This window comes from Prionailurus viverrinus, chromosome D2 (assembly GCF_022837055.1).
Source record: "Prionailurus viverrinus isolate Anna chromosome D2, UM_Priviv_1.0, whole genome shotgun sequence".
Lineage (NCBI taxonomy): Eukaryota > Metazoa > Chordata > Mammalia > Carnivora > Felidae > Prionailurus > Prionailurus viverrinus.
The window spans coordinates 25,378,179-25,390,490 of NC_062571.1; the positions used below are offsets into that span (position 1 = coordinate 25,378,179).

Consider the following 12,312-nt stretch of genomic DNA (forward strand, 5'->3'; position numbering starts at 1 on the left):
ACTTACCACTATTACTGTTGCTCTGCAATTTCAATTTACTTTTTTCTTTGGCACTCCTGCTGAGAACCCCATTGGGTTTTAAATCTTCTTCTATTTCACCTTTTCTCTTCTGCAAGTCATTTTGCTTCTTTTTGTAAGTTGGCTTAGGTTGCCTCTTAGTCCTTTGCTCTGACTTGCTTTCACTTTCATCTGAGTCTCCACTTTCAGAGCCAGATTCGTAAGTTCTTTTGGCTTTTCTCCTAGTGACTTTATCATCTTTTATGTATTTATCAACTATCATCTTACTATCTACACTATTTTGTATGTCATTAGATGTAGAGGCTATTAAATTGACAGAACATGGCTTGATAATTTCTGATACAGAATTCCCTGAATTTTCCATTTTATTAGTATTTTTGTCTTCCTCTGAGTGTCTAGTAAGCCAGGCCTTTTTCAGTTTAGTATGGTAGTTAGGTTGACTTGTCTGGGATGCTTGCCCATTTCCTACAGAGTTTGCTTTGTTTATTGTACTACAGGCTACAGTGCTATCTGAGAGAAGGGAGGCTGAAGATGTCTGATTTTTCACAGCATTAGGCTCAGTCTCACTGACATTACTACTTTTATACTGAGCTGCAGCCAATGCTGCCTTGTGCTTTTTTAAATGGATAAAATCAGTTGTGCCTGAGAACCCAGAGCTGGGCTGAACAGCACTTCCTGTCTTACTACTGGCTGGTGTAACTGGAGCTGTGGTGCTGACCCTGCATTCTTGTATCTGAGCCACTGAATGACTGACACTTTTTGAAGAGGTACATTCTAAGGATTTAGAGGCCAAAATGGTATTCGATAAAGAGTAAATTATTTCTGAACCCCCCCAGCTGGAAACACTGGTGGTAGTGGCAGCAGATGTGAATACATCCGTTTTGGTATTACACACTGTATTTACGGCAGACATGACTGAACTGGGAACACTGCCCTGTGAGACAGCCTGGACATTTTTTTCAGATTTTATGTGAGCACTGTCTGAATTCACACTTGGCAGAATGATTCTTCCAGTCTCCCCAGCTTCTGCTGGTTTGAGACAATCTGTTTGATTTGCCCCAGTTGAAGATCTTTCACTAACTCGATCTTTGGAAGCTAACTGCATTGCTGGCACACTCTCAAGTTTTGTACTAGATGGTGGACGAACAATGACAGATGCCATAGCAGCCTGTGACTTTCCACTGCTTTTCTCCACATGCCATTCAGCTTTCTCTTTGCTGAGGTTATTATTAGATTTCCACATTTCTGACAAACTCTGTTCAGAAGAACTCTTAAAATTGGCCTGAGAGTCTTTTGGCTCTGGAATTAGAGTTGGAGGCTTTTGTGATTCTTGAACTTTCCCACCAGCATTTACAGGCATCACTGGGGTTAAAGTTGGAGGGGAAAGACTACTATAGTTGCTTTCCTTTCTTTCCAGGCTGTGATGGATTGGTGGGTGAAATACTGGTGCTCTATGTAAAGCAGGCATGCTCCGGAGTGCATTTGTAGAAGAAACTGTCAAATGGGTAGGACTCCTACAATCATTTCTGAAGGTTGTTACCGAGTGAGAAGCAATTTGATGGGGAAGATGTTCTGGTATCTTGCCTACTAAACCTTCACTTTCTGGTTGGTGTTTAATTAAGGGTGGAGGCTTTGAAAGAGAGGATATAAATGAAGTCAGAGTTTGAGGATTAGCTGTTGCAGCAAGGGTATTACTCTGTTTTTCAGTGTAAATATGTGAAACCTCTTTGGATGGATAGGACCTTGGTGGTTCATTGACCACACTATTAGACAATGTAGTGAAATAGTTACTTTGGGGCAAACTCTGAGGCACTGAGTGCTTCATTTTATAAAGATCGGATACTGAACATTCTACATCCTTGTCTTGTTTGACAATGACATGGCTTTTAGGGCTAGAAGATGACAATGCTACTCTGGAATAACTATCTCTCTCACCCTCAAGCCCCTTGATTTTAGTTGTAAAGGGAGCAACATCAATACTTTCTTGAAGGATTCGACGGTGTTCCTCCTTATATTTGTGTAATCTCTCTCCAGTCTCCTGGGGTTGTCTCTGTAATTGATTCAATACAGGATCCACAAAATGTCTATGCAATAGACCATCTTTTCCAGTCTGTGACCTATTCAGATCTAGGTCATTTTTTGCTGATGTGGATGCAACAGAACGTAATGGTTCAATGAAAGCTTTCCTCTCCAGTTCTCTGTAAAGAAAATACACATAAAGGTTTCTGTAACAACTTTTTCTGGTATGATATGAAGATAGCTTCTGTGTAATATTATGAAAGGAAAACATAACTTTGCATGTACTTTAATAATACAGAGTACATCAGAAATTATATAAAAATGGAAACAATAGTACTTACTCAAAGCCTAGTTTTAAGATGTTTCTTAACTTAAAATTATCTGTTTAGTTAGAAATCAAATTAAGAAAAACTATGAAAGACGAGGTACTCGTAAGTTTTAAGCATTGGTGAACTTACTCTTTATGGTGATCTATTAAACTTTTTGTCAATGGTGGACTGGAATGTGCTGTAATTTTAAGAGACCGATGAGGCTCTGCACTGGAAGGTCTGACAGGAATGTGACTAAGTAATCCAACACCATCTGCTGAGGTCACAGGGGTGGGCTGATGTAACCAGGGACTGGGAGAATTCTATTTAAAAAAAATATATATACATATATACATATATATATATATATCAGACTTCAATTACTAGAAAAAGCTAAACACAGTTATCACAGCAGGACTTTAATGTATATTTATGAAGCATAAATGACCTTTTCTAAATATATCTTACAAGAACTATTCAGACAAATAAATAACATAATTATATGGATTTTTCCATGTGATGTAGGAAAATCAACCAGTATCATCATAGTAATTTCCAAACATTTGTTATTTTTTTTATATTGAATGCAGATCTTGAAAGCATTGTCTTTTAACTTCTAAATGTACAGAACCTAGTTCATCAGATTTCCTAACATTCTAATACCATAAAAATATGTACTGCTAATACAAAAAACAGAATTTGTTATTACTGAAGTACATGTCACCAGAAATAGAATTTCTGTTGTCAAAAATAACAAACTTTTTCAATGCATCAATTTACTTAGAATTGGCAGAATATTACATTTTGAAAGCCACTTGTACTTTGTTTCCACTACAAGCTATAAGCACTGTTGGACCATTAAACTTGGAAGTGTGGAAGTACAACAAAATTAATCTTTTATATATCAATATGCTGCCTTTCTCATACTGAATATTTGGTGATACTGATCTCTATGTTGATACTTAAAACTCTCTAATTACATGGGTAAGAATTCGTTCTATACTGACATTCATACACACATACACACTGACATTCTTCCAGAACATACTTTGTGGAGTTATACCTCACTGAGATATTGGGAAAATCCCCTTTGGTTTTAACAAAGAGAGTATATTTTACATCTCAAAGTGATAATGCAAAAGCAGTATGATATCTTAACAAAAACATGCTGCTGTAAAATTACTTGGATTAAAAATATACATTATAAAGCATAAACCTCACATAACAGAAAAAATACATATATACACATTAGACACACATGCACATATGCATAAAGATCATGCAGATATGTTTAAAAGGCCTCAGTTTTACACTATCCAGAAATTTTAAGCTACAATCACTTATGGCAATGTTAAATTTTTTACTATAAAATACCAACAAAAATTATTTCCTAATTGTTTCTTCACTTCTACTCACAATATTAGGATTAAGAGATCTTCATTTTTGTTCAAAATGTTACTTAAATTCACTGCTTTATAACTTTACATAACAAATGAAAATGTGATATGCTTGTTTTTAGTTTAACAAGTTTGTGACCAGTTAAGAAGACATTTTATGCCCTTTTATATATATATATATATATATATATATATATATATATATATGGAGGCTAGATTGACACAACTGAGAGAAAAATACTACCCAAGCCACTTCTAACAGTTACTTAGACTGATTTTTCAGGGTTGGGAAATTATGGAAGACTCAAAACGATTTGCCAGCTCTCAGTTCCCATGTGTTCTAGTCTGTCTTTGTCCAGTATCAGCTGCAGCTACATTTGTGACACAAGAGAGTGAACGGTCAGAGTAAAATGTGGGTGCATTAGGCACTAGGGTCACCAGGCCTGCTTTCAATAATGGTAAAGAGGATACTGTAGTAATTAGTGATTCTTCATTGACTTCAACTACTTAATTTATACATTCCAGTAAGATTCTACCTGCCACAAGTTCAATAGCACCATCAAGAATGGAAATGGGAAGCTTATGGATCAGATCAACATAAGCAAAATTCTTCTAGAATTGAGATCCTGCCAACATCAAATGTGGGGATGTTGGTGCAGAATAAATTGTGGAGTTCACTAGTGACTTCATTAAAGAAGACCAAAACTCACACAGAAATGGAGTCCAAAGAAGTTGATTATTTATTATGGGATTAAACCACAAGAAACATCCTTTAAAACTGTCAGAACTCTAACTGCTAGCTGATGTCCCTTTACCAACAAGGTAAACAATCACAACTTAGGAATCAAGGAAGGACTTACTACCATAATCTATGTCACCACTGCTACCCAGAATGTAACAATTCCTCTGACAGACTTGGCATGAGGACCACCACCCTTGCATTTATTACCAAGGCTCTACATAAGCAGTATTATCCCTAAGTGAGAAGCTCACTAGCATTACCTTCCAAATCGTCACCCCCTCTTGCCTAACTTGTGAAAGATGTCAAAAATACAGACGTTCATTGCAGCACTATCCATTATAGTCAAGGGGTAGAAGTTACCCATAAGTCCACTGACAAATGCATAGAGAAAATGTGGAATATACATATAATGGAATATTACACAGCATAAAAAAAGAAAATCATGTTACATGCTACAACATGGATGAACTTCAAAGATATGCTACATGAAAGAAGCCACAAGAGGACAAATACTGTATGACTGCATCAAATGGAGTATCTAAAGCAGTCAGAATCATAGAAACAAAGTAGAAAGGTGGTTGGCCAAAGAATAGGGGGAAGAGGAAAGGGAATTAGTGTTTAATGGGTATAAAGTTTCAGTTTTGCAAGATGAAAATGTTCTAGAGATCTGTTGCACAACAATGTGAATAAAGTTAACACCATTGAACTGTACACTTAAAAATGATTAGGATGGTAAATTTAATGTTAATTGATTTTAATCAATCAATCCATCAATCAATCAAGTTTTAGAAATATTCTGGGGAGACAGCTGAAGAGCAACTTGAGCTGCACCAAGGACAAGGACTAAGTTGTCTGGTGGAGTTTAAGACACCCATTCTCATTCTTTTTGATACTGTGGATGGTAATGCCCTCAACAATCACTTCTTAGCATGAAAATAAATGTGGCTAGAGAAACCACATTCGCCCATGAGGGAATAGGAGCTCTCTATACCACCACCTTCAGCAAAACTCCTCACATTTGATGTTGGCAGGACTTCAGTCCCAACTTTACTCCCAAATACCAGAAGTCTCCAACTTAGGCACCCTTCTGAGAATAAGAGCCTCAGAGAGTCACAGCCTGTAACATACCATCAATATTATATCTAGCTGGGAAACATAAAAATTTGTCTTGAGAATAATTTAAGATATATATCCAATTTATATTATATATATATATAAATATATATATATTTATATATAACTTTACATAAATTTTAATCCACAAATTGTACTTGTAATTTAGCTGAGCATAATTATAGATGTGTACCATAATAAGTTATCAAGACATTCATTCTTCATAATAGATATGTCAGAACCAATCTAGAAGTTTTACTTCTTTAAATTGGCTTTTAAAAGTATGTAGGCTTTTCTGAGATATCAGCTTCCATGGTTCCAAAGTTACTAAGTATCAAAAGTTTCACTATGATTGGAAAAATTAGTGCTTGAAAGGTTCTAACATATTTTATAATAAGACAAAAAATTAATGGGATATTGGAAACGCACCTGTATACATGTTGATTAATACACATACATTGATGTGTGCCAAACCACAATGTAACTTACCCTCCTTAAAGAAGATTCAGCATTAACTGCATTTTCTGGGTGAACCCACTTAGAAGAAGGTAGACCAAGTCCTGAGTATGCATGTGTTCCATTTGGATATTGCCAAATAATTGGATAAAGTCCAAGCTGATTATATGAAGCAGAAGGATGGGCTTGTCCAAGAAGATGAGGGGACTGATGCTGTAATAACTGTTGCTGTTGCTGGTGTGCTAATGCTAAGTGGCTCAAGCTGCTGGCGTGAGCAGTCTCTAGTCGTGGGTGGCCACCAAGTAAGGAGGCAGCAGGCACTCCAGGTAACACAGTAGGAAGTAAATGAGGGTGATGAACAGAATGGTGTGGACCACTAGTCAGAGGGTGAGTGTTAATGGTAGGTATTGGAGTTTGACTAGATGATCCTGCAAGTAAGTGAGGTGCAGGAGTTAAGGCAGGGTGATGGGTACCTGGATTTAAACAGGTTCTATGGGATGAAGAATGAAGAGGAAAGGGATGCTGGTTTAAGAAAGGTGAAATGTGATTAGTTCCTGTTTCTGACCCAACAAGTGCAGGATCTCTGTAAACTGTGAAATGCTCATTTTTATCAATGATAAGAGGGCTCTTTGTAGCTTCTAAGGTACTGCCTCGAGTAGGAACTGAATGAAAATTGCATCTTGATAACTCATGTTCTATCTTGTTTGCCAGTCTTCTCTCACCAGCAGCTTGGCTGTTCACATAATTGGCCTTAGACTTTACAGAATCAGGAGAATGGGTAATTTTAGGTTTAAGAACTTCAGGTGAGGGATTTGACTTTGTCTTGTGAATATCTACTGAAGTATTAAGTTTAGATTTTACTGTCTCTGGGGGTGGGCTTCGCTTATGCAGCTTATCTTCTGTGACAGAAACTGCACTCAGAGAAGACATATAAGAGACATACTGGTTTTTCTCTTTTTCCATATTCAGGTGATCATTTCCTGAGGAAGCACTCCTAACATTTGATTGGGTTAAATCTACTTTAACTACATCACTGACCCAGCTCTGGTCGGAATCTTGTTTTGCTGTTTCCAAGTATTTTGCATTTGCAATAGAATGTTTTGAATCACTAACATTAGGATCCATTTTCTGAAGTGTTTGAAGGCCAAAGGTACTGGAGGTTTCCTGAGCCACCTTTTCTGAATTAGTGTCATTCGTAATATCAATTACACATTTTGGTGTGGGTGGTCTGGACACAAATTTCTCCTTTGGTAATGATTCCACTGTATGTGTTTTTTCCATATTGCATTCTTGAAGAAGTAAATCGTTAGGATTATGATCAGAAAGTGTGGCCTGCTCTGATGAACGAATAATCATTTTGTCTTGAAGCTGAGTGTCAACAGACTTCTGCTTCTCTGCTTCTTCATGTTTTTTATCTTCCTGTATTTGATCCCAGGGAGGCTGGCTGTCTATTATTAGTGTCTCTTCTCCTACCTTCTCATTATTCTGGGATTTTCCTTCTTCTCCATTTACCTTTGAAGTGTTTTTATTTTTCAACTCATTCTCTGGCTTCTGCTCTGAGGAATTATTTATTATTCTCTTATTTGAATTTTCTGAGTCACTGCTCTCAGAAAAGTCTGAAACATTGTCGGTTCGTAGTCTTTTCATATTTAGTTTCTTTTCATCTTCCTCAGGTTTCCTTCTTTTATTCATCAACTGTTTGTTTTTCCCTTTAGCATTTTCTGTAAGATAAAAAATGAACAGTTTTATTTTGCATAACTAAAGTATTAAATAAGTACCTTTTAAGTGTATTTTTGTTTTATTTGTTCTCATTCCCTTAAAAAAATTGAGTCCTACCTCCTCGTGCTATATACTCATACTTTTCCTCCTTCATCTTCTCTTCATCTGGTATACTGCTATCTGAGCCCTTCCTCTTACTTGGACGAATATTTCTTTGTTGCTGTTGCTGGTGTGTATTCTGTTTTGGTACAGCAGCTTGGGAGTTCATTGCTGGTCTGGGACTATTTGCTTGGGCACGTGTATAATGACCCTAAAAATAACCGATTGAACAATGATTATTTATTACCTGATCCTAAGTAATCTAAGGAAAAATATGTATATAATAATACATCATTAACAACATACATACGTGAACAGCGTTGCTATTTTGACTGCAGCGAGACCTTCGCCGTGATGTGATGCCAATATTTTCACCTTTTAACAAAGAGTGAACAACATCATCTAGAAAGGTCATTTGAACCATAGAAGGATCGACATTCTGTGGTTCTAGTACCTAATCCACAACACAAAACAAGAACAAAAATTAAATCCAATCAGCTAGTCGATATAATATTAGGTATAACTACTGAGTAGAAAATGTTTAAAAATCAGTTTGGGATACTTAATTCATAAGATACTGTCAGACTTGCAATAAATCAGTTTTAGTCATCAAACATATTAGCTTGTTTAACATTCTGAAACCTACTGTTTCTTCTGCTAACCAAAAATTTAAAAGCAAATATATTTATTGCAAGTATATCTTTAAAAAAGCAAGGCTAAGAATCAATTAGGAGTATAATGCCAAGTCATAAAATGTATTTTAAAAATAGGAATTTCTAGGGGCGCCTGGATAGCTCAGTTGGTTGGGCATCTGCCTCTTGGTTTCATCTCAGGTCACCATCTCATGGTTTTATGGGTTCAAGCCCTGCACTGGGCTCTGTGTTGTCAGCGCGGAGCCTGCTTAGAATTTCTCTGTCTCCCTCTTTCTCTACCCCTCCCCCACTCCCTCTGTTGCTCTCAAAATAAATAAATAAACTTTTAAAAAATTTAAAAGTTAAGGGGTACCTGAGTGGCTCAATCGGTTAAGCGTCTGACTTCAGCTCAGGTCATGATCTCAGTCTGTGAGTTTGAGCCTCACATCGGGCTCTGCACTGACAGCTAGGAGCCTAGAGCCTGCTTCAGATTCTGTGTCTCCCCTTCTCCCTGCCCCTCCCCTGCTCGCACTCTCTCTCTCTCAAAAATAAACAAACATTAAAATAAATTTTTTTAATGAAAAAAAAAAAGGAATTTCCAAAAAGCAGCTATAAAATAAAACTAGGAAAGTAGAACTTAAGAAGAAAATGACAAAAATTGTGTAAATGAATACAAATGGTAATAATTTTTTAAAAAGACATGTTGAAGTAACTATTTTAAAAACTAAAGGCAATTCTATGTTCCATTAAGAAATGAAAGTTAGCCACCATTTTAGGAAAAACAAATAAATACAATTAACCAATATAATTTATTCAGCAATTTGGCTAAAATTTTAAGCAAAGCATTTGAACTGTTTCTAAAGGGGTACTCAATTATTCAGAAACCCTCCACAATCCACTCAGGTTGCAAGGTGTAAATATTTTTTTTTTTTTAGCTACAGCTTTGAAAGATTTGAAATCAAGACTTTCAGACTGTTCTTTAAAACTTCATATGAGGGGTGCCTGGGTGGCTCAGTCGGTTAAGTGTCCGACTTTGGCTCAGGTCATGATCTCGCGGTCCGTGGGTTTGAGTCCCGCGTCAGGCTCCGTGCTGACAGCTCAGAGCCTGGAACCTGCTTCTGTTTCTATGTCTCCCTCTCTCTCTGCCCATCTCCCGCTTGCACTGCCTCTCTCTCTCTCTTAAAAATAAATAAACATTAAAAAAATAATAAGATAAAAAAATTTTAAAAACTTCATATGAAATTTATATCCTTAATACTTAAGGGAGCATACCAACTATGAAACTTGACTTGAAAAGAACTACAATGGTGTGCATTAGTTTTCATTAGTGAAAAGCAATCATTTGGGAAATACATTTATTACTGGAGATAGAAAAACAGATTTTAATTAAGAAAATATTAGCTGATGAAAGGATTAAAAAAAAAAAGAATACTCAAAAGGGTTTGATGCTTCTATTTCAGAGACTTATTTGATCAGTGTTGAAATAAATTTGGTATCACTATCTCACTATGACCTAAAGTGACCTCTAATAAACATCAGATACACTTAAACTTATTAGAAGTATATTACTACAGAAAAAACTTAAGAGATGAAAATTATTTACTGCAAACTTATTGAACCATTTTTTGGGAGGCATGGACTATCTGAATTGTAAGTAGCTCTCTTCGAAAGTATTATTAACTGGACTAGTTACCTGATCATTCATAACGATCATGGTGCGAGTGAAGAGATCATGATGAGTAATTATGCCAGTAAACCACTGGGTGGCAGAGTCTTGTCTATATACTCTCACTCTGTATCCATTTAAGGAATAAGGACCTTAAAAACACACACACACACACACACACAAGAAATAGGGGTATTTTAAATGGAGACATTTTCATTGAAGAATACCTTTTAGGAGAAACAAGAGCTTTGTGATGGATGAGTAATATCATTTTCAAATATTGGTTTTTTTAAAAATGTATTAGAAGTGACTACATATACCTTAGCGCCAGATCACTGTGAAGTTATCATTAAACACACTCTGCTACACATATATGTTCTAACTCAATGGAAATAAAATACTTAAAGTATTTTGGCATCATGAGTTAATAAAAGGACAATATAAAATGTAAAGTTATAGTCGACTAGAAAGTCATAAGGCTACAAAGCTACTTAATAGGTGTGGGGTACAGGACTACGTGGCTGAAATGAAAAGGTAATTTGGGATTCCATTATCTTGAGTTTTCTAGTTGCCAAAACTCTACATAACAACTACAAATTTTAATTCTTCTGTTGACAGCTAGAAAAAGCTGCCAAAGTCTTGCAACATACAGAGATTATTAAGTGAATTATAAATATGGCACTAAAAGGCATTCTAAATAAAGAACTATGGTGTACTTTTAGATTAAACTCACTTTTTAAAGGGAAGGATTAAATAATAATAATATATATCTGCATATATTCACATTTACCTATTAAAACAAAAGTCAGTCCACAGAAGAGAATAATGGGAGATAAAAATTTCTTCAATTCAGGTACTAAAATGGTATCAAATATTTAAAAGTTTAACAAGAACTGTGAGGGATCGGATGGAAACTGAAACACCTTGATGACAGCATTATACATGGACAATTTACAAACGCTTTCAAAATGTGTAAGTGCTTAATCTTCTTTAATTCTCATTATTTTGCCTCTTATAAAAATTAAGAATATGAAGTTGACAGGTCAAATAAAACTTTTAGGTGAGAGATCTAGGAATGAATTGATTTTTAATTCCTGGGCATACAGTTATAAGCCATTTAACATATCAATTAATGGTTTAATATTTATTTGCCAGTTTCAAAACAAAACTATGCTGTTGGCCTGAAATATAAGTCAATTAACAAATGTATAGAAAATGTTCCACTTGACCTATAAATTAAATATATTCGGAGCCATGATAATCGATTATACAAACTCTAGTCTTTTCTAACTGTGGAAGAATAAGACTCTAAGAATGTAATATAGCAACAGCTTACAGAATAAGTATGATCAATTTTCAATTTCTATTAGCACAATTTTCAATTTTTAACTGTCTTATTCCTACCACAAAACACAATTTAGAGTCAGCCTCAAATAATTCTGCTTAGGTTGAACAGGGACTATACTGCCTCAATTTTTCACCTCTATAAATAGGGTAAGAAAACAAAAGTTGCTAAAATATATTAGCCTGGCATCTTCAATAAATTGCAAGGAAAAGAGGAAAAGAGATCGGACACATCAACCCATTAAATTGTGGACATTTTTTTGAATCCCCTGATTTAAAATACATAAATAAATAAAATAACAATAAAAATCAATCAAACCTGTTAAAAGTCATTTGAGACATTTACGAAATAAGTGAAAATTTGAACTTGAGTATCTAGTATTTAGTATTAAAGAACTATTAATTTGGGGGGGGCATAATAATGGTATGCTGGCTTTGTTTAAAAAATTCGGCGATGACTGAATTTGATGGAAGGAAACAGGAGCGTGGATGGGGCAGGACCAACCGGTTTTATAGCTGTTAGGGCTGGAAGATAGGCACATGGAAGTTCGCTGAAATATACTATTTCTATGCATTTTTCATATTCTCTATAGTAAGTTTTAAAGAATATTTAGCCTAAGAAGAATTTAATACATAGATGATCTGCTCTATAAGTACCCATACAAAGCAGAGTAGCCACACCTTAGAGATGATCTCTACTATAACTGAAGTTAAATGACATGGAAGTTGAGGGTTGAGATAAATATGGGTATTTAAAGACAAAATTCCTTTTTAAAACCATTCAACAAAATATCAATAC

The 12,312-nt window shown here is 35.4% G+C and overlaps 1 protein-coding gene across 8 annotated transcripts in view; it reads right to left on the reverse strand.

Moving 5' to 3' along the window:
* Positions 1-12,312, reverse strand: part of JMJD1C (jumonji domain containing 1C) — a 271,367-nt gene that overhangs the window by 32,910 nt on the left and 226,145 nt on the right. For 7 of the 8 annotated variants that reach the window (XM_047826344.1, XM_047826343.1, XM_047826342.1 and 4 more), the window contains 6 exons: positions 10,197-10,321; positions 8,182-8,325; positions 7,890-8,082; positions 6,087-7,774; positions 2,496-2,668; positions 7-2,216 (listed from right to left, as the gene is read on the reverse strand). In XM_047826344.1, coding sequence (XP_047682300.1) covers positions 7-2,216; positions 2,496-2,668; positions 6,087-7,774; positions 7,890-8,082; positions 8,182-8,325; positions 10,197-10,321 — 4,533 coding nt within the window. Of the gene's footprint in view, positions 1-6; positions 2,217-2,495; positions 2,669-6,086; positions 7,775-7,889; positions 8,083-8,177; positions 8,326-10,196; positions 10,322-12,312 lie in introns of those variants that run through there. The other variant, XM_047826347.1, reaches the window with a different exon arrangement.